Source organism: Ammospiza caudacuta, chromosome 7, assembly GCF_027887145.1.
Source record: "Ammospiza caudacuta isolate bAmmCau1 chromosome 7, bAmmCau1.pri, whole genome shotgun sequence".
NCBI classification, from domain to species: Eukaryota; Metazoa; Chordata; class Aves; order Passeriformes; family Passerellidae; genus Ammospiza; species Ammospiza caudacuta.
The window spans coordinates 37,069,266-37,093,214 of record NC_080599.1 but is presented as its reverse complement, the minus strand read 5'-3'; the positions used below and the strand labels follow the sequence as shown (position 1 = coordinate 37,093,214).

General features: G+C 39.1%; 1 protein-coding gene across 1 annotated transcript in view; it reads right to left on the bottom strand.

The window, feature by feature from the left end:
- The window catches only part of PIGK (phosphatidylinositol glycan anchor biosynthesis class K), a 70,537-nt gene that overhangs the window by 32,696 nt on the left and 13,892 nt on the right, over positions 1–23,949 (bottom strand). Inside the window, 1 exon segment of the mRNA XM_058808084.1 lies at positions 19,868–20,040. Coding sequence (XP_058664067.1) covers positions 19,868–20,040 — 173 coding nt within the window.

Here is a 23,949-nt window from a genome sequence, read left to right as displayed (position 1 = left end):
GACTAAAGAGATAAAACCATTTTAGTAGGGAATATTTATTTACAAAATCTGCTTTTATTTACATATCAATTCTGCAGCATGGTAAATGCCAAGCAATGTTTAAGCAATCATCAAAGACCTTCTTTATAATGCAATAAAGCAAAAGCTACTTCTATGAAATGTAAGTTCCTAAAAAATTAATTAGCACATTTTTCAACAACAACTATATGGGTTGGACCCAGCTGACAGTAAAAATATGTTAGTAGAACTATTACACTAAAAAAAAGTCTAACAAAGACTAGCATTAAATAGTTATTTTTGAAAATGGGACTTAAACTTTTAAAATTAAACCTTCAGTATTCACTCATGCCCAAACTTAAGCTGACCATGACTTTCTAAGACTGCCTTACAACAGTGGAGTACATACAACAAATGGGTTCACCTGGCTTTACTTTCAAAAATAAAACAAAAAAAACCCCAGCAAGTCCACTCTTTTGTCAGAGGATTATTCCATGTTGCTTCTTTTTAAACAAATGCAAGGGTTTACACAAAAATGATTTATAACTTCAACTAAGATTGGAGGCCTAGTATTTTTAACCTAATCTCAGTCTTTATCTCATTCTTATGGTCTGTTCTTCCATTATTTATAAGTCATTTTCTGCAAACATTTATAATCTACAGAACATTGCATCAGTAATCTGAATGTTAAATGTATATTATCAGTAGATACCAGCACCAAGAGGCTGTTTAAGGCAGAAAAGATCACAATGCCAATCTGTCACTCAGTTTTTAGAATTTCAGCCTCTCAGTGCATCTTGTTATGTAGAAGAACAAACTCTCTAGTGCTTTTGCAAGGTCTTTCACAATCCCAAACATATATATGTGTCTGTGTGTCGCTGTGCATGTAGAGACATATGCATAAAAGGGAACTTTGAAACTAAGGCAAAATTAAAAGTTCATTTAGCAGAGATAATGAAGCCAGATTTCTCTTCTGACACCTTCCGATGGAATAAGTAGCAGTTAGAGAAACAATGGAACAACTCCAATTACACAGTAATATGCTTAAAAGAAAAGCCTTCAAATTAAGAGAAGCACAAAGTGGGCCAGAGCCGAAAGATTTCATTCTGAAGAATTTTACATGCTCCACTATCAAATATATGAAATCTAGTAAAGAGTTTACATTCTGTCTTGCACCTCTTAACTTCATGTTTTACGTGTTTCATGGAAAACAAACTTCCTTTTTAAATCACCCATTTTCTCTCATATTTTCATGAATGTTCAATGTACCTGTCATCAAAACCGTTAGAGTACTTTGAATGAGAACACCACAGTGTAAGGTGTGCAAATGCAGATGTTCATTGCTCAGCTACAGTGGATCCTCACTCATTAGTGGCACTCCCACACACTACTCCAGTATAAGTAACCAAAATCATTGGCACTGGATTTTTGTACAGCAGGAATATCAAAGTATTTTAAGAGACATACCACAAGGCCCTTCTGCTTGCATCACTTACAGTTCAACTCTGGGTTTGGAGTTAGTAATAGTCAAAAGTGTATGATGGCAATTGGGTACACTGGTCCTCAGCCCAAGGAAACTAAGGAAAATAATCTTTTCTTTCTGCATTTTAAGACTGGTATCTCCGTTGCAGTTTTTCTATGTGTACTCTGTAGAGGCTATACAGTACAACACAATCTTACTGCAAAACTCAGGGTATGTGTTGACTGTTTGTGGTTAGTGCATATATTCTTTATGGTTGCTGGTCAACTGAGATTTCATGGTCATGAGCTTTTTATACTTTAATGTCTTATTTCCTAGAAAAAGAAACCCAGCAAAAAAAAAAAAAAAAATCAAACTCAAAAACCCCCAATCAAAACACCAACCCCAAACCCCGCATTTGTCAACACTGGGATGAATGCAGCAAACACACCCATCCCAGCTGATGAATAGCTAAGTCACTCTAAAATTAAAAATTTCCATTTCAGTAAATACACTGCACAGTAATATGCTGAACTTTCACTAGAGAGCTGCTCAGTGTCTGCAGCTGTGTCTCACCCCAGAGTCCTGCCCTGCAAGGTGATGATGCAGCACTGAGCGATGCACTGTACTCCCGGGGCGGGCGCAGGCCCGCACGGACACCAGGGCAGGTGGCAGCAGGAAAGGGACAGCTCTGCTGGGCTGGTGGCTGAGCAGGAACAGCACTGACTGCCTGCAGCTCCTGCAGCACCCACTGCCTGCAGCACTCACTGACCTGCCCCTCAGCACTGCTGTCTTCCCACACAAGCTGCAGCCTCCAGTCTACAGGCAAGCCATACAAACTCTGCTAAAACATGATTACTGACTAGAACATGAGAGTGCTGATGGCTCTCTACAGGTAGAAATTCCTGAGGTCTTCCACTTATCTTAAGAATGTGAGATCTCTTGTTATTCAACAACTTTTGCTACTGATCTTATGGCTATAAAAATATGTTGACCATGCATGGGCCACTGCATCTTCAGTAAAACCACCACTGTACAAAAGGTGTTTTCAATGGAGAACAGATGATATTGAAAGATAATATAGACTGAATTTAAGACAATGGCAAAGCCAAGCACAACACGAACTGGTACGGTTATATTATAGTCACTTCAGGAGTACCATGAAGGTATGGAATTTCGTTTTGTGGTATTCTGTTTGGTTTTTTCTAAATAAAACATAATAGAACTACTGCTCTCTTTGACATACACATTGACCCTTACGGACTAACCACATACATGATATGTCAAAATTATTTTCTACTGGAACCTTATTCACTCCACTGTAAACTGACAGTACCTTACTGCAACTTACTGTTTGAAATCTTTTTGTTGAACAAACAAATAGTTTTGACTGTATGTACACAGTAGAGCTATAAAGGTAAGCAAACCCAAAGGGAAACATAGGATAAACTGCAACAAGAGAGATCCTGAGAGGGAATACTCTAAGTAGATGCCAAGCTTGGAAATGCCTCAGTCAGCTCATAGGAAGGCTGTTATGTGGAAAAGACCAGGATAAGACAGTATTAAATATTAAACGTTAATAACTATTGTACAAAACCACAAATGAAAAAATCCCAAGTAAACAATCAAGTAATATACTTTAATTTGCTGAAAGACATCCTTTCCCCAGGTTTATTCATCTGGAGAGAAGTATTTTGCAAAGTGGTTTATTTACTTGCACCACCTAGTGGGGTTTAGCTTCATCTACCAAAATAGTCAGAGGTCAGTCAGTTGTGTTCCTACCTCATGTGACGGACTGCATTTTCCCACAATATAATGATTCAAGCCTCCACAACCCACTAACAGCACTACACTGCTAAGCTCCCACACGCCTGTAAAAACATAGCACAACAAATGCAAGACAACAATACCTATTTTCCTTGTATTAAGTTCTGCAGGAACTTAATAGAGATGTCAAAGAAAACTGTTTCATAAAGTGGTGTTTATGAGTTTCAAATTCAAAGTACATGTCAACAGTACCTTGTCAGAGCATACCATACATTAACTCCAGAGTCTGAACCCATTGTTAGGGGGTAACAAGGCCACACACTGAGATTTGGAAGGCCTCTGCAGGATTTTTGAATCAAATCCCTGGCAGAGGCAGGCACACAGTGCAAAGGGTTCTGCCTGCAGGAATGAGGGCTCATCAGAGAGCAGCAGCCCCTTGTGACACAGCCCAGCTGCAGCAGAGCAAGCACCTCCACTGCCTCTGTCGTGGCTCCAGGGTGTTCCACCACAGTTTGTGCTCCTTACCTGGCTGCTTTATAATCCTCTGCCCCAGCACAAAACTACTACATGAAGTCCAGCCACACTGCAAACATTTATCAGGTCAAACCCCAACCTGATAATAAGACAAGAATTAATTAAATATGCCATGTAAAGTTTGTATTGAAACACTAAAATTATCTTGTCCAGAATGCATGCTTTTCCTGGTAATTCCTAGGGAAGAACTCACATACTGGAGTAAGCAGTCTGTTGCATTTGATCTGGAGCAGAAATCACGCTATAAAGGCACTACAGAACATTTTTAGATGAGGAAACTAAACAAGAAATCAGTGCAAAAGTGCCTATAGATCTCTCATGTGAATTTTGCAGAGAGGAGACCTTAAGCATTTACAGAAATTCACACCACCTTTCTTTCTTACAAAATTCATAATTTCATGATTTCAACTTAATCAGTTTCAGTTCTCACTTTCATACAAACATACATTTGTAACTCTGACAACAGCAGATGAGAAAAAAAATGCTGTACCCACTTTACAATACAGAACTTATCACAATTGTTTCATTTGGATGCTCAGGAAGACTTTGGGGAATGATGTAAGACTTTTTACCCTTCTATAAACTTCCACATGAGACCAGAGGAGAGGAAAATACTTTTGTTTCACAGTGGTTTATAAAATAACCAAAATCTGTTTGCTCAGAAACAATGCCCTTTTTTTCCAAAAGAAACAGATGCCAGTAAGAACTGCTGTGAGTGCAGCAAAGCCCCAGGCTACAGCTCTGTCTAGGACAGTTAAGTACCATCTCCTACTACTCAGAATCATCTTCTAACAATGGGAGAGGATAACTCTGCTGCAGCCTAGCACACAACAACACAGTCCTTTGAAGAGAAGGCAAGAATTGAATCAGACTGTATTATAAAGAAAGGATAAAGTGTTTGTTGTTTTCCTTTTTGTACTCAAACTTTTAGATTGTTTCAATTCTCATATGAAGGAGTTTTTCAGGACAGAACATTGAAGTGATTTTTTTCATCGTTTTCTTATTTGGTTACTGTTCCAACATGGGCCATTTTGTTCTGTGAGGACTAAGAGCAAATCTAAGACAACAGCTATGTAGTAATTGGGAAAGAAAAGATGCTTGCCATTTTATCCCATGAACATTTGATGCTCACTCACATAAAATCTAATCCTGCACAACTATGAAGCAATATACGGGCAAAACACAAGACTTCTTTCCCAATACCAAAGCACTGCAGAATGCTGACTCCATTCAGAAAGACAAAAAAGACAAAAGAAGTATGAGAGCTCAGCCTTTGAGTTAATTACTGCTATCAGAATATAGGTTCAGATACAAAGGCACAGGTGACAGACTGTACCTGTTATTTTAAGTAAAGGTGTGCTGAAAGGGCAGTTCACTCCCGTAAACATATCAATGTAGCTGTTTCCTGAAATTTTTGCCCATGAATTTTAAAGCTGCCTTTGCTACTCCTGTCCTGGAGGGCAGTGCTATGTGATCAAGAAGAACTCACGGTAGTTTCACTGTGGGACCACATTTATTAATAGGACTTTTGGTCATGTTTGTACCATAAAGGACATTTTCAGAGCCCACTCTTCTGCACAGATTAAGACTGTAGTCGCTCAGAAAACCATTGGCAGAGAAAAAAAAGGTAAGAAAAAAACCCCAACCAACAACAGCTTATAGAACTTTCAATCATTTTTAACCAAATTCACAAAAATATCTACTTAAGAGGGTCTAATGGGGCTAAACACTAAAACTTTATCAACAGTGGTCCTGTTTTTAAATAAAGACAAGCTGCTGCTTATCAGGGATTTCTGAGATAAAAGCTGAGCAGTAATCATATTTGCCTTAAATTTATTTTTATTTTTAATGCTTTATGAAATGGCCCTCATATTTTCTGTTACATTTCTGCTCTTTTTACTCAGCTATTTTCTAAAGCACTGGTGGTTGCCATGGTAACTTTGGCTTTTTTCCCCTCAATGTTCATGCAGGTTTTCATCAAACTCAATGACTTTTTTTTTTAATCTTATCTGCTCTATAACAATAGTTCTTTGACTAAGGTGCTGGATACTGTACCATATGAGAATCCTGGTATTTCACAAGAGCAAATGAAAAAAATGCTAAGTTTTGTTAAATTCTGAAAACTAGCAATTAAAGTGCGAGTTTTTAGAGGGTTGGTTTGTTTGTTTTTAAATGTCTGAGTACATTTCTTTCTTCCTTTTAATCTGCATATTGCACAGGTAAAGATAAAGCCAATTTTTAAAAATAGCAATGCTTGAGGAACAGAAGACTTTGTGGAAACTTTTTGAAAGAAAAGTAATCACTGCTGTTTCACACAGACTAAAAAGGACACAACTAAACTAAATGAGAACTGTGGTATTTACTGCATTTCCACTACGGATTAACACCAGTCCAAATCTTCCTGTCACAGAAAAAAATACTTCTGGTCACTTTAATCCATTATTTCTTAAGATCAGCACACAGTCTGTTACCAAGTTAATCTGCTACCTACAGGAAACAAACTGCATATGCCAACAAATAGATGACATATATGCAAAGGTTTCAGCCATTTCCAAACACTCCTCCCTAAGATTCTAGTTTAAATCTATTTTTCCAAGAATACTTAAATTTAGGGCTAAATTTTTCAATGTGGATTTGGTCTTAAATCTTGCTTTCCCTTGTATTAATGCAAAGGAGATGCACTCTTGATATTTTCTACAGGACAAGGTTATCTTTTTCTGCTCCAGATAGGAAAAACCTTTCAGGAGAACTTCCCACCTTACTCACCAAAGGTAACACACATAGCCATTCAATCAGACCGAGCTGATTAAATGTCACAAAACTAAATTAATATACAGAACTGAACATTCAAAAGAATAAATCTACACCAAACTTTTGGGAACAAAGAGATTAACTACTTCACTCACTAAACAAGGTCCAAAAGAAGCATTACTGGACTAAACTTTTGCTCCAAGATAATTACCTGAACCTGGCCCCTGACTTGTAATGTTTACAGGCAGGGCTGTGCTGGGGACAGTTTGAACCAGTTCAGCAGAGTGGGCTATTGAAATAACCCTTGCAAAAATTAATTACCTTTAATGGTGTCATTTTCTTAAGCGGTATCAGAAACATGAACAAAAACAAAAAGGCTTTACAAGCTAAGAAAATTACTGCTCCACAGAATTCAACTGCGAAAACGATTTTGTATTACTTTCTTTGGGGATGGGTTGCATTCAATATCCATTTGCCTCAACAGTTATAATTCACCTTTTGTCTTTTATTATGATTATGGAAATTTGCCTTAATTTCAGGTTTTATAATCAGAAGCACACTATTTTTTTTATTTGAGTAGATAACTAACATGCATATTGTTCTTATTACTGATTATATTGATTTCCTGATTCCCTCCTCTCTCAATAACTTTTTTCAATTCAGTAGGTAAGAAGCTTGCCTAAAAATTATACTTCTATTTTACAAGGACAGGTGAAAATAAATAATCTACAATTTGCTTCACTTCATTTCAGCAATTTTGTTTCTATTCAAATTTCTGGTGAAGTTAGTTTTATTACATAATTATTCTTTTTACAATTCTAATTACATTTAACAAAATAATCTGATTACTAGATGAGCACAGTAGGCATAAAAGGCATTAATACATTAATTATTCCCTGTTTCAATTTGCATTACCCTAGTTTTACTCAGACTTCAGTTTGTTACCATGTGCAGGTTGCATATTCATTTGGTACATTAAAGATGGTTGGATTTCCTCAGTAGGTGGGATCTCCTTTCCAATGGTATTTGCACCAGCCACAATTTTTACAGCTTTCTCTTATGCTCACAGCAAGATACAGGCAATAGTCACACAGCAATTAGGTCTCTTCCATAGCTGCATTTTATGATATAATTACCAAGATGTAAAATGAGCTTCCCCACCCCCCACTTTTTCTTTCCAGCCTCAATCTCTCTCATAATGGACTTCATTTTACATCCAGAGAAAGCGGAAAGAAACAGTTAGAAACCAGTTAGAAACAATCACCTGGGCTATCTAAAAACTCAACTAAATACCTCCTCGGGAATGCATGACCATAAATAAATACCACATCAAACTACTAATCACTATTATTCTAAGACTTGCATCTATTATTTTCACCCATAAAACTCACATAAATGTACACCAAATTCAATGCAGGGATAATGATAATCTTTTAAGAACTGCACTGTAATTTTAAATGTTTTATATTTACTATTATCTGAATTTAAGAACAGTCAGCACAGAGTTAGGAACTGGCTGATGCATACTCTGCCACAGTGTTAAAGAAATAATTATGTTTGCACAAAACCTCAATAGTGCAATATAATAAGAATTTTTTGACTAGAATAGAATCCCTCTGTTTGCAGAATATGTACAGCTACATAGAAAAACTACTTTTTTTTTCTCCCTCACTCCACTATCAAATGCAAATGAGTCCTCAGCCATGACCTTTCCACAGCTTCCAGAGTTGCTGGAAGCATCCCCAAGAATGACAACTGGAGAAGCTGTTTTCATGACACAGCTGCTCGTTAGTAACTGAACAGACACATCACATCAATACAACCATTATTACTATAAAATATTTAGAGTGACTGATGTAAACCATCTTTGAGTCTATGGCATGAGAAGTCTCCCTGCCACAGCTAGCTAATATTTTCTCTTATCCTTCTTAAATTACTTTATAAACTCACAGATTAATAAAGAGCCTAATAGTTTTCAGTAGTGCCATTAGATTTGCAAACCACATAGAAAAATTTGGATTTAAGGACAATTTTCTATCTAACCACATATTTTGTGTGCACACAGTTTCCAGTTTTAAAACATTACAGCAGAGTGCAGATTTATCCATTTTACAGATATGCCATATATTTTTATGGAGACATCCATAAGCATCTAATAAGATAGAAGTCAGCTCACAATATTTTGTAATAAAGTACCTGTTAGTAAAAACTATATCAGAGGGAAACCACACACAAAGGAAAAGGAACTAGGTCACTCTATTTGACAGCTGAGGAAGAAACAGAGGTTACGTCCTCTATGGCTGAGATTTAGAGCAGTTTCACTTAGTGGCTGTTCTGCTCCAATTCCCCAGCTAAAATTTAGACCTACAGCAAGAAGTCTTCATTCCTATTTTATTCTAGCAGGAAGTCATGGTTCAGACTCTTAAGTAACCAACAGAAAAAAAATACTAGCCAGTGGGGAACTATGAAGCTTAAATATTATGTTACAGTTAAATTGAGATAAACCTAGGAGCAACTAAAGGGTTCACTATATTCTCCCAAACTAAAAAGAGCTATAATTTGTTAACTATTCAGAGGTGTAACTTTTGTCCTACTACTTCAAACACAAAAATACTACTGAAATTTTAGAGCACGTCTATGGTAACTTGTCTCACTTGCAGATAACACAGGACCAAGAATCACCTAGGAACACCCTTTCTGATTTTTAGCTCACTCAAATTATTTAGTACAACCGTAATATTATATGCACTATCCCACCTGCCAAGTTTAAATAACTACTGTGGAACAAGAGGAAAAACATGCTCTTATCTACTCCTTTCCCACAGTTTACACTGAGGTACACTTTCTGACGGCATAGAAGATCTAACCATTCCTATCCTTCAGAGCGCTGTGCTGCTTGGGAGGAAATTCAGATGGATAATCTGCAAGCCAGATTTGGCTCCAGTTTTGGAACGCTTCTGCCAGCAGAACAGTGGCCCTGGACTGCAGTTCCAGGAAGGCAGCCACAGGGAAAACATCTTGGCACCCAGCAGCCCCAGCCTCCCGTCCTCTGAGAGCCCCGGTGGGGTGTGAGCAAACTGCACAGCGAGCGGGGCTGCTCAGGCAGACAGCCCAGCCACAGCCCAGCCCTGCCCCTCTGCCACAGAGCCCTAAGCGAGGAGCACCAGAGCATCCTGGCCAGTATCAGAAATGGAGTGGCCAGCAGGAGCAGAGAGGTCATTCTTCCCCTGTACTCGGCGCTGGTGAGGCCTCACTTGGAGTATTGTATCCAGTTCTGGGCCCCTCACTTTAGGAGGGACATCGAGTTACTTGAGCGTGTCCAGAGGAGGGCAACGAGACTAATAAGGGGCTTGGAACACAAGCCATACGAAGAGCGACTGAGGGAGCTGGGGTTGTTCAGCCTGGAGAAAAGGAGACTAAGGGGCGACCTCATCGCTCTCTACAACTTCCTGAAGGGTGGCTGTGGTGAGCTGGGGGTCGGTCTCTTTCTCCAGGCAACAACAGATAGAACAAGAGGACACAGTCTCAAGTTGCGTCAAGCGAGATGTAAGTTAGAATTAAGAAGGAAATATTTCACAGAAAGAGTGGTCAGATACTGGAATCATTTACCCAGTGAGGTGGTGGAGTCATCATCCCTTGAAGAATTCAAAAAAAGACTGGATGTGGCACTTGCTGCCATGATCTAGTTGAACAGTTAGAACATCGACTGGACTTGATGATCTTATAGGTCTCTTCCAGTCTTGAACTTCTGTGATTCTGTGATCTGCTCTGTCCTGGCAGCGCAGCCCCTGCCCCTCCCAGCGAGGCAGCAGATCTGCCATGACAGAGGAGTGCAAGAGGCGCCCAGGAACCGCTACGGCACAGCCACGGTGTCTGGGAGATGCAGCTCAGGGCCTGCTCTGACTGCCACCTCGGCTGGCCCAAGCGGGATAAATGCACCCAGCTTTGGCTCGAGAACATTCAGTGTCCCAGGACAGCAAACCCACTTTCAGTAATGGTGAACTTGATGAGGGTACTCAGACTGCTCATGTCAAACATTTTTCAGAATAAGAGAGAACCCACTTCTACAAAGCACCATCTACATTCTGAATCTGTATGAATCCAAGCATCTGTCATTTATCACTGACTGCTGAAAAACCAACAGTCGAATGAACATTTTTTAAATATTGAGATACGAAACACAGAAAGAATGAAAGCATAACATCAATTTAAAGATTATCGTCTGTTGAAGATTAATCCGAAAGATTAGCAGAGCTTTTCCTTATCCTTCAATCAGTGTCTAAAATTATACCAATATACCAGTATTATACAGTCTCTTCCTCTGCTTCTGATCCCTCCAGAATTGATTTTTTTTGGTATGTTTTTCACATAGCAACTACACAGAGAATTACACAGAAAGTAACACTGTAAAATTAAAATCCAGCAACAGAAGGCAGGAGGAAGGTGCAACATTTTTAATTGTTTCAGTTTCTGATAAACCATTCCCTTAGTAGTGGAGCAAACTGGTATATCAGCTACACTTCAGCAACTTTTTTTAACTAGTAAGAAGAGAAATTTTAAATGGCTATTATATAATTCAAGGAATTTATGCTAAAGCAACTTTGAATAACAATGTTCAACAATTACTCTTCCCTTCCCTACAGGAAAGGAGATTCTAGCCTCCGTTGTGGTCTTGCCTTCTCTTGGGAACTAGTGGACTGCACTATTCTTGTCTCGACACTTGGCTGGGGTGGGAAGAAGACACATTCTCCCTCTCCAAACTTGCTTCTAAATTCTCATTCCTGCCTGTCACCCAAATGCTGCTCAAGAAATGCAGGGCTCCCACTAATTTCATGTCGTATGTACAAAGTGAAAGGGGAATTCCCTAAACAATTTCATGGTTTCAATCTACATATTTTAGGAGCCCACTGATTTGAACCATTCGTGCATCCATAAGAAACTCTTATATATTTTGGTTAGATAAAAATATAGTAATTTCAGTTTGCAATAAATGCTGGTGCTACATTAGAGAATATAAACACATCTTCACACTTACACACACTGGGAGCAGCAATTCCCAGCTCATTTTGTGAAAGAGAAACCCTGCCTGCCTTTATGTTCCAAATTAGCTCTGATCTCTAGACAAATGACCAAGGGGGTTTCAACCTTTCCAGTTCTTTTTCAATATCATATAAACTTGTGCCCAATTTAACTGGCAGAGCAGAGGTTGGCTGTCACCATTCTGTAGAAGCTGAGCATCCACAGTTGCCATTCCAGGAATCTCCAAATAGTCAACTGGAAACTTAAGTAAACTCAAACTAATTAAGTTTACTAGGATTCAAAAGATACAACATATCCAACCCCTGAACAGGTATTCCTCCAGCTCCCTAGGTATCCTGCCTCATCCTTTCTTTTCTTGTTCCACTTCAGGGGATACAGAGGACTTTATTGTACTCCATTACTTCTTGTTTCTTTCTCTTGCTATTTACCAATAACAAATCCTTCATGCAATCAGTCTTCTGCCAGCAAAAATGCTGAATAAATCCCATTTTGCAGTCAATTCTTTGTTTACAGTATTACTGTCTTATCTTGAAAGATCAATCTCACCTCAAAGTTAATATTTTGCCATCCCACAAATTTTATAAAATAATCTTAACAGTAGCTTGGGCACTTCAGTAGATGTATTCAGCATCTGTTTCTATAGATTTCTGATACTCTTGACCAAACACATAAAACAATCTCATTTTATAAAGTAATACTAAACAGTACTCAGCAAGCCATCTGTAAATCCAGTGCTTTATGTGATCAGAATTGCCTTTTGTAATCACCTCTAGTTTTCTTTCCATCCTTTGATGCAATTGTGACTTTCTTGCTCCCCTGATATCAGAAATTTGCACTCGTCTATTCAAAGACCTAGCTGGATGGAAAAGAGATGCCCGGCAATAATACAATGGGTTTTTTTTTTTTTTTTTTGGAGTTCAGCTCTTCTTTCACAACTTACATTTCACTCTTTGCTACAGAACTAGGTGTCAGTATGCCCACTGAGCAGCATAACCTGAGTGTGGCAGAGCCTTCAGAAACAAGCAGGGACACATCTCAATCTTCCAGACCATCGTGCAGCTCACCAAGACCAACAACAGGGCTTCAGGGACTTGCGTTTCAGTAATCAATGTAAGAGCTCTATGATGAGAGCTTTGGTCCAGCAAATGCCTGACTTGAGAAAGGTCCCTCCTATTGAGGGCTGGAAGGTGTAGACCAAGATCAGTTTATGGTCTTTTAACAATTGTTATATAAATACATTGTGAATGCACTTCACTTCACAGCTCCTTTAACCCCACAGTTTTGGGCAAGACAGGAATTTTCAGAGGCAAAAATTTCTGACCATCCAGAAGGTCATCCCTCAGGTGCTCAAAAAATCAAGGGTAAGCTTTTTGACAATATGAAAAGCAGCAAAGACTAAAATAATTTGCATATGGCCTAATACCATATTTTTAAAAAGCAATAATTCTGCTTGAGCCTTGAAAATTTAATAGTTATGTGTACAGATTCATTTCTAGGGCATAACAAATGTTGATGCGAGCTTGGCCTCTGAATTCCAAAGACCTAAGAGTTCCACAGTCACTGCTTCCAGATGCCTGCTTCTCTTCACCCCTGTTTTTTTCACTCTGCTAGAAATCATACAAGAAGGGTATCCTAACAAACATCATTGGCAGCTCTGGTACTTCTGACAGGAAGCAAATAATAGTAATACAGTTTTATTGAAATTCCCATGTTACCTCTCAGTGCTGAAAACATGCCAAAATTACATGAAAATATTTCCTGGTCAGACTTATGCCAAATACCACAGCTGTTTTCATGGTCTTCTTCAGCAGCAACATAAGAGCACACAGCTACAGAAATACCACTAGAAACAGACATTAATTTTTATTTAGCACCTGGGCAGCAAAGCAAGAAGATCAAGCCAGGACCTCCATATAAATAGCACTAGAAAGAATAACAAGCACTTCAGGAGACTGCAATTATAAAGCAGCCTGCTCAACTGCAAAAATAATAGCAAGTAAAGATCACACAGGGAGAAGAGATGAAGAAGAAATAATGAAACAAAACAAGAATTTTACATAGGAAAGGTATAAAAAGGAGTGGATAAAGAAAAACAAAATAAAAACCCTACATTAAATACCCTCTGATACCTAGATATTCTCAAGCTGTCTAGATGATGTTAAAATCTACTAGATATACTTAAGATTTCCAACTAAATCTGCCATGCAACAATTGTAGACTGCCTAACACACGTGCCCAAGTCAACTGGCATATTAAAGTCATTTGTGAAGAATGTAAAGGTACTGAAGTTGATTCAAAAGCTGAATCCAGTAAAATACTGCCATTCACTTGCACGTGCTTCATGGTACCTCTACAGACCAAGAGGTTTCTTTGCCTATTAAAATTATACCTAGAAATAATTAACCATATATAGGTTCGACAAAGCAGTGTTATACTGAAAATGTGAAATGATAGAGCACAACAATTGAAGGTTTCTTATAGAAATAATGGAGGATCACACACAGAACAAAAATTTGGAGGAAGAGGGGGGAAAAAAATCACCAAAGAAAGTCTGAGTCAAGAGCTATAGTTTTGAAACAAAACCTTTTTTTATTACCAAAAAAAACCCAATATCTGCCAAAATGCATGGTCAAAAATCCTTTCAAAGGAACAAAAACTAAATTGTTCCAAGCTGCTTTTAAAAATACTTTGCTAAACAGGGACTGTAATTACCAAGCACAGCACTTTAGTGGATTTAAAAACTTCCCAACACAATTTATACTTGCAGTTCCTTTCGATATTGTCAGTCATCCTTATTTATTTTAAGCCAACATTATACTAGTGAGACTGTGCCCTCCTAAGTAATTTTTCCTTCTATAGTCTTCATAATAATTTCACTTGTATTACCTTGAAAAGTTCTTTTACACTAGTAGGTATAGGAGTGTGTGTATATATGCCTATGTATATGCTGACCTATCTTTATGGAAGCAAAGAAACCCCAAATATATTTACAAAATACTTTAGGAAATCCAGCAATAATATTTAACAGCAAGTATGGGCTCAGCCATCTTCTTTGATTACTTGTAGGCTATTACAAAAGCACATGGATTAAAAAATCCAAACTTACCACTAGAACAGAATAAATCTGTAAGACATTAGAGAAAATACAGTATGTATGTAAGTGATTAGTGTTCTTCATGGGAAAAATTATGAAACCCATCTGAAGATGTTTGTGGTCTTAAAAATAACAGCTTTTTATTCCCACTGGGAATTCAACTCTGATGCATAGAGACCTGCTAAATTCTGAGGGTTTTTTCTATTGTTACATTACTCTGAATCGGAAACATGTTACATCTCTATCAGGTTGGGTTTATCTTATTTTCAGTAGAAAAATAAGATAAAAAGCCTCCCATTATCCGGTTGAATTTCCACCGAACAAGGACCAAGCGGAACTCCCGGTTTCCACACCCGCCTGATTCCGAAGGGATCCCGCAGAGCGGGGCGTGGGGCGGGAACGGCAGGGCCCTCCCGGTCCCGGTCCCGGTTACAGCCACTGTCCCAGCCTCGCTTACAGCCACTGCCCCAGCCCCAGTTACGGTCACCGTCCCGGTTACAGTCACTGTCCCAGCCCCGGTCCCGGTTACAGTCACCGTCCCGGTTACAGTCACTGTCCCAGCCCCGGTCCCGGTTACAGTCACCGTCCCGGTTACAGTCACTATCCCAGCCCCGGTCCCGGATACGGTCACTGTCCCAGCCCCGGTTACGGTCACGGTCCGGCCCAGGTTGCAGTCACTGTCCCAGCCCCGGTCCCGATTACGGTCACTGTCCCGGTCCCAGCCTCGGTTACGGTCACTATCCTAGCCCCTCTCCCGGTTACAGCCACTGTCCCAGCCTCGCTTACAGCCACTGCCCCAGCCCCAGTTACGGTCACCGTCCCGGTTACAGTCACTATCCCAGCCCCAGTCCCGGTTACGGTCACCGTCCCGGTTACAGTCACTGTCCCAGCCCCGGTCCCGGTCACGGTCACCGTCCCGGTTACAGTCACTGTCCCAGCCCCAGTTACGGTCACCGTCCCGGTTACAGTCACTGTCCCAGCCCCAGTCCCGGTTACGGTCACCGTCCCGGTTACAGTCACTGTCCCAGCCCCGGTCCCGGTCACGGTCACCGTCCCGGTTACAGTCACTGTCCCAGCCCCAGTCCCGGTTACGGTCCCAGCCCCGCCCGCCGCGCTCCCGCGATGGCGCGATGGCGCCACCTGCCGGCGCCGGCCGGGAGCGGCCACGGGCCCGCCTGGCGCTGCCCGGCCCGCGGAGCGCGGGAGCCCCGGCAGGAACCGGGACCTGCCCGGCAACGCGAACTGGCAGAATTAGTCCTAAAAGTGACTTATGAAACGTGAAAGGACCACACACTTGTGGCACCTGGTACAGGGCATTCTTATTTAAGGAAAGCCCTCTGAGCTGAGCAGCATCTACTTGCCAAATAATCAAATTACATATTGGTTCATAAAGTGGATTCCCCAAGGCTTCAGGACCCACGCAACAGAAGCTTTAATTACTAAGCACATCAAATTGAAAATAGGTGGTGGAAAAGAAGAAAGGACAGGGAAGAGACACCAACACACAGAGAAAAAATAGATTGAGAGAACATTAGCTAGCAATATTCTGCCAATGAACTAATTACTCATTAGTAGCCTGTTACAAGCGTCCCTCCTAACACAAGTCACCAATTTATTTATTTTTAGGAAAACAGTCACTGTCAGTAGTGAAGAATCACAATTCTTCATAACAGAAGCATTAATACAAAGCCTAATTCTCAAAAGCAATGAAATTAGGACGGTTTTACATGATGCTGTCATTAATTCACTCCTTACTACACTCAAGGGAAATATTCATCCCAATTTTTACCAACACTTTCTGCTGATACAGGTCTTTTCCTCATGACAAAAACTGAAAAGGAGAAAATGTTCCAACTGGCTGTAGACTTACAATCCAACTTTGAAAGACACACTCCTAATTTATTGGAATTTTCAAAACCTGCAAGGCTCCTCCTCCAAAGAAGCAGGATTTCTTCTACTCCTTAATGTTGACTTTTCGCACTTGCATGGGGATTTAGACAAAACATAACCATCTGAAGCCTCAGAACCCCTAGACTGTCAGATTTTCTGCTAAAATTGACAGCTACAGATCCTGTCAGGACTGAGGCAGCTGCAGAACAAGCCCTTTGAAGTGAGCACAGCTTAGACTGAACCAGCTATGAAGAAAGGAAACAGCAGAGGAACCTTCTCTTTATTTTTTAAAGCTTTTACTCGCAAATATTCACCTACCACTACGTGGCTAGAAAGAAAGCCTCTTCTCTGGTTAATTAGTAGTTGTTCTCTGTATGAGTCTCAGCCCAAGCCAGAGGAAACTTCAAAGGCCTCACTCATCAAATGTCACGGCACGAGCTCCACGTGAAGCTGCCAGTTCTGATCTGGCTGCACAGCTACGGCTCACGCTGGGCCGGGGAGCGGAGCTGTACAACCAAGTAATTGCTAAGCAATTGTGTAACAAAAGAACAAACTTCCATTGAAAAGATTTGGCAAAGTCGCAGCAGTGGGCAAGACGAGAACTGAACAGTCTGCCAGCAGTACAATCCTGCTACATGCCTCACACGACAGCATCTTCTTTACCCATAATCTGTGTAATCAGTGGTTTACCTCTTTTGTTCATTTGGCTTTTAACATCCTTATCTGCACCTGTGACACCTGCAGCTTTAAAACAAACAAATCAGATCCAACACAGACCACTTAAGACTGTGTCAGAGCTGAGGGCCAGATTTCATTTTGTGGTTATACTTTGTAACACAAACATTCTGTAGCATTCTACTGCCACCAGTATGTAAAAGGAGAACAAAAAAGGTATCAGGCTAACATTGAGGGAAGAATAAAACACAGGACATTATTCATAAAGGAATGAAGCCTCAAGACTTCATCAAATATTAAACCAATAACATCTTTACACTCAGTAACCAATGTAATACAAATTTTCATGTACCAGTAGTATATACTTGTGATCTATCAGATACCTCTTGGTCAATAAATCTTACAAACTCTTAAGGGCCCAAGTTCAATTCTTTATTACTTTCTTCTGCTTCATCAGGGCTTTTAAAACAATGCTGGGCATGAACAATATTAGTGATTAGTCATAACTACTTTGGAAGGATTATTTCACTTTTAATAAGCTTGGTTGAGTTCTCTCCCAATGAAACAAAAAAGAATAAACCAGGCTTCATAAAGAATATAGGCTTATATAAACGTTTATATAAAGAATAGCCCCATCCTCCCCCAGCTGTTTTACCTCACAGTGTCAACAGCCACTGCATTCCCAAAAGGCACAGAATGGTTTAACTGACACTGAAAGGATTAAGAATAAGCACTCATATTCTTTCATTCAGGAGTCATTCTTACATTATTTTGGGACAATTAGTGGTAGCACCTATTCAAAAATCATGTAATTTGTGTTCTGTCTTCTCAACACTCTCAGAAACAGGTGTGTGTAATGTTCAAAACATTCTTTTAAAAAAACAGAGTAACTAGTTCTTGTAGATCAGATGCTCCAAAACTGCATTTTTAAAAGGCAATAACATTTTCATTCAATAAATTCACTTCAAGATGTAATTTGTTGTAATTCCTAAGTTTCTTGTAGCTAAACAGAACTGTCATATCAAGAGGTACTGACCTCAGAATTCTGCTTAAGGAATTTATTAAGCACTCCACATCATTGTCTGTTAGAGCTATACTACAATTTTTCAGCACTTTTTTAACCAATTCCATACTTTCTCCTCCATTAAAAACATACTGTTTATAAACTCTTTCCAAATGGTAACAAGACACTGAGAACTTAAGTACTTTTTTAGAAAATTTTATAAAGGAGAACTATTAAACCAGACATTAAACCAGCATGCCCCCACCCCTTCCAATTTCACAGACCTAAGTGGATTGCCATGATAATGTAATACATCTTTCATTAAATATCAGAACATTTCACAAGGATAATATTCCTCTCTGTGCATGAATGTCCATTTCTCAACATGCTTCCATGTGTGCAGTGCAGTAGCATCAGGCACCAAAAACCTCTCCATTACTGACACCAAAAAAAAAAAGCTGAAAATTCCAGCCAGTCATTTTCTGTTTCAGAATGGTAAAGTCCTTCAAAATCAATTTCTCCTTTCAATTTTCCACAAATCAGAAATCCACATAGGTGAGTTTTCATCATGGTTTTTGACTAGCAATGTCAAATGTCTTTTACTTGCCAAGAGCTTTTTTATTCTTCAGTGAAAAAAACAATTTAATGCCACTAAGTACTGTTCTATACTAAGGAATCACAAAACTAGCTTAAGATTTATATGGTATGTACTAATGCATATGATCCAGATAAAAACACAATATGAAAGTAAAATATGAAATACACTAAACCTTGTAGGATATTTATAATGACAAGTACCAGAGTTACTGTTACCTTGAAAATAAATAAAACTGCTATCCACTGGCTTGAGCAGCAGTAAACAACAAGGCAGACAAGAATTTACATGAATTTATGTGTTGAAAATATTTAGTCCCTGATATAACACAATATTTCAATCCTTTGTTTCCCCTCCTACAGGGCAGTATCATCAAGCACAAAAGACACGACAGAAATGGAAGTACAATGCTAAATAAACCCTACAGAACAATCTTCCTTTACATCTTCCCAATAGGTGGCAACAGAATCCCAAAAATACAAAGAAGTTTATATATTTCTTTCTTCATCCACAAAGTAATGGAAGCCCTGTTACGACTTCAATCAATGAACTTGCACTAGTAATTTTAATCAAATGAATCACTGCATCTCAGGAACAGAAATTCTCAGGACAGAATAATGCCAAAGGCCAGAGAATTCAGAGAACTGAAACAAAGCATTTATTAAAAAGCTAATTGTTATCAAACACCTAACCTGATTGCTTATATTCTGGGCTTATCTGGGAGGGGCAAACAACCACAAGCAGGAATTGCAGTAACAAAATATTTGAGCACTAAAGAAGAAATGTTAAGGAAGAAATAAAATTCTGAACTACTTCTGTTGCTGTTGACATCCACACCTTGGTCTTAAGCAGCATTTATTTACGAGGGTCAGGAAAGGAGTGGGCACTCTTAAACAAAGTTTTCAGCTGACAACTTTGTGACAGTAGGAGGTCCACATTAACTCCCTGATTCCTTTTAGGAAATGACAGGAAGTCAGAGTTCTTTTTCCTCAGCAGCTAAACAACTACTTTGTTTTTGTGGCACAAAGCTATAGAAATCAGGTGTAAATCATGCCCACTTACTTGCTTTCCAGGCCAGGCACATCCCTGTCCAGGGAAAGCCTCTCTGCAGTGATCTCCACCTTCCTGACGCTGCCGAAGAAATCCGTGATCAGGACGTTCTGAGGGTCTCGCTGGAACAGGTCTGTCCGGTGCCCAGGCGTGGAAACACACAAGCTTTTTGGACAGACCTGGAACTGAAACCAAGATGGGCAATCACATCCTGTCCCTCATCCAACACTCTCTACATACACCTTCCACAATGAAACGACTACTAAAAAGAAATATAAATAATACATATAACTTGCAATGATTTCAGTATAAGCTCCATAGCTGAAAAAAATGGTAGAAAAAATGCATTAAAATGCATAAACATCTTGATTAAGCATTTCTGAAAATCTTTTTCCTTACATTAATGCCACTGGAGTTTAAAAATGCTCCTGTGAAAGCCAACCATCAATTACATCTAACTAATAAATGCACAAATATATTGTTGAATACAGATGCAGCAATGCTGCTATAACCTTCCAGAAGTCACAACTGGGCATAAATTCTTCATATTTACCAAAAGGAGGCATGCAAAATTAAACAAGCTTTAATAAGTAGCTATGCTGAAGTCTTCATAAAGAAGCAAAAATCTACATTTTGATCAGGAAAAAAACAATCCAATACTCTTGTTTCTAATTTATAGCCTACAAATTAATGCATAGGATCTTCTAATACCAAAAGTGCTTTATTTACATGAAGTTCACAAACATCCTGTGACACCTACAAACCTTATTATTTATTATTTTATCCATGTATTTTGTTTACATATCAGATCCCCTATATCTCACACACGCTGCAACACCTGAAAGACAAAACCAGCACTAACAAAAGCAGAAGGAACAGTGACAGATTTGTTGCAGCATTTAGAACACCTGGCAAGACAGAATGTCTCTTAAGTAACAGGTCTGCTATGTACCCAGCAGACACTGAAGGCAATACAAATGCACGCTGGACACAAAGCTGTTTTGCACAAGTCCTACCAGACTTGCCACAACACAAATCACCTGGTAACAGTGCAGGTTATGTGAGTCCTTCACATTCCAGCCACACAGAACATTTTACAGAAGAGATTTAACATACAGGACTAAGAATGTCACTCTCCACATGGGTGTTCATCTTTCTTAATCTTACATTTTCCAAGTGATTTTTACATACAGGTCCATCAACCACAGGAACTAGAGCTCATATACCTAAATTACATCACGGGTCAGCTCTTCCAAGGTTGCATCCTTATGGCAAAACCACAGGTCCTAAACAGCTCAGTGCAAATATAACTTGGAATTATCCCAGATTATGACTGACAAAAACCTGTGAGATTCAGGTCATACTTCCCAGCAGAAATACTGTGCTCAGCCTGACACAAAAGGCACAGGCTTTTGTTGCACATTCTTTCTGGACAACAGAGTCTTACCTTACAAAAAGTTTCCCAGAGAGGAAACAATCTATCTGGCTTTTCTTCATAGAGGACAGATTCTACCTCCCCATTCCTCCCTTCTGCTCTATTCCAGTTTCTCTTTTATCCCTTTTTAGCCCAAGCCTATAAGCAGCATTAGGCTGCTTGTCCAGGGACAGCTCAGCTCACTTTCACCTTTACCTGAAGCAGACAAGCACACATATACACTCAGCTCTTATTTTCAAGATTCCCAACTCTCTTGCTGGCTGCTATCACACAGCTGCTAAAGAAAAGATGGGGCAAATCATCCCTTTGTTATCCTCCCTGTGGTGAAAATGAACTAGACTCATCAGCATCATGCTTCCCATACAAAAGCCATTTGTTAATGCACACACGAATTTGCTACAGTTCTCATTTTCACCAAAACACTATCCATTTTCTCCAGCTTTGCTCCAATTAAGGACACAAACATAACAACTAATTCTCTGAACTAAACCATAAAAAGTAAGCATTTGCTTTAATCCCACTATTTGAAGCATAAATTATGCTGCAGTTATACAAGTAAGTCTCTCACCAAGGTTTTGAGTATGAATGTCCTAATAAACTGCATCAGCATGAAAGTGGGAAACTGATACTGCACCCAACTAATTCTAACCTGTCCTGCAACAGTTTACTGCAAGATATTGATATGAATTTGAGTAAAAATATAAAGTGGCAGTGAGAACAAAACTTCAGTGTTAAAAACCTACCCATCCACTACCATTCTGAGAAAGGACAGCAAACCAATTATACCACAGCAGACTAACACTAATAAACAAGGTCTTCTGACAAAAAAAGGAAAAGGCAAAGACTGGCTGAGTTAAGCACACTTTTTCCTATATTAAATTTTCCAAATTTTAATTTTTTTTTCCAAACAGAGCTAAAGAACTCCCCCGACTTTGTTATCTTAACTTTTCTAACAACAATTTAGCTATTTTATGATAAATGACACCTCATTTAGAAATTGATTTGAATCTTATTTTAAAAGTTCAAATGTACAACATTTCCATGTACAAATGTACAAATTTCAATGTATTCTTTATTTTCAGGGAATTGTGATCAAACCTATAGTCAGTCATTTGCACAGCTTTATGCTATCCCTTAGCAACACAGATGGAGCAGGTGGGGAGTAGGTGGAGTGGATTATGAAAAATGATGTGTCATTCTTTGCAGGAATGCAATATCCAAATCCTAGGTGCATGTGAAGAGAAGCTGTTTCAAGAGTGGTTAGAGAAAAGTAAAGAGGTAACAGGATAGAAGAGGTATAACAAATACACAGTACTTCAAAAAGAGAAGACATTAGACATATCAGAAGATGAAACAACTGAAGATCATTTAATTTTAAAGCTAAGTAGTGAGCAATGCAAGTTACCCTGATCTTGAAAAGCATTATTTTAAACTTAAAAAATCAGAGTTGGAGAGTTGGATAGAGTACCTTCAGTGCCAGAGTACCTCCTGCAACTGCTGGCAAAAAAACAGGTTTATATCTTTACCATGGACTAACCATATGTCATTTTGGAACTCTTAGATGCAGCCTTGAAAAGCACCAATCCAAAGTCAAGTGGTCACATTTACTGAAATGTGTGCAGATTACAACTCAGTACCTCATCATACAATGGTCTGGGTTGCAAGAGACCTTAAAGATCACCAAGTTCCACTTTCCTGGCAGGGGCAGGGACACCTCCCACTAGACCAGGCCCTGAAGTCCCATCCAACCTGGCCTTGAACAGATCATCACAAATCACAATATATTTGTGTCCCTTCTCTTCCACTCCACAAGCATCAATCAGCAGATCAATGCATGATAAGATGATTTACATGATGTAAGGAATTTACCAGTATGGGTAACTTCCCTCAGCTATTCCTGAGTACTTGGCATAGAAGCAAAACCACAGTTAGGTATCTTCTCTGAAGAGCTCAAAAAGTACTTGGCCAGCTAACAAACTTCTACACTTCTCACAATAATCAGATTAACATCCTTCTGGCCAGCCCACCGATACCACTTCCCAGAGAGTATCTTACACAGTAGAAAGTACTGTTCCTTTTTATTACCTTTTATTATTAACACAAATTAATTTGAATGGACAGGCTAGGCAAAGATACTTAATCAATAAAGAACTGGCATGTTTTTCTTTATCAAGATTTATTTTAAACTTACTTGTATCCCATAATTAGAAGGTATTATATTATAGGACAGAATTTCATTCCCATAGAAATAAGTAAAAGAACCTTGAGTCTTAGCCATTGAATCAATTCTGTATCAACATAAAATCTGCCAAGTGTGGGTTGTTTGGAGAGAATTCTAGCACACATGTAGCAGTCAGGCTAACACCATCCTCTGTAGACAGAGGATGGCATAAAACTTTCGAGCAGCTGCTCCTTTTACAGAAAAGAATCTACGACAATGTGTTCTGTAAGTGGTAGCTCTTAGATTACTGATGTGGCACAGCAGGATTTGTTGCTACAAGGTACCAAAGTACAACCCATTACTACAAAAAAAAACTAGCATTGGAACAGGTATTAAGGGTTAATGGAGCAAATAAAATATGGTTACTTTTATGTCATCTCACCAGTGTATATATCTTACAGCTAGAGATGCATTTTCATAAATTTTGTCATATTTTAC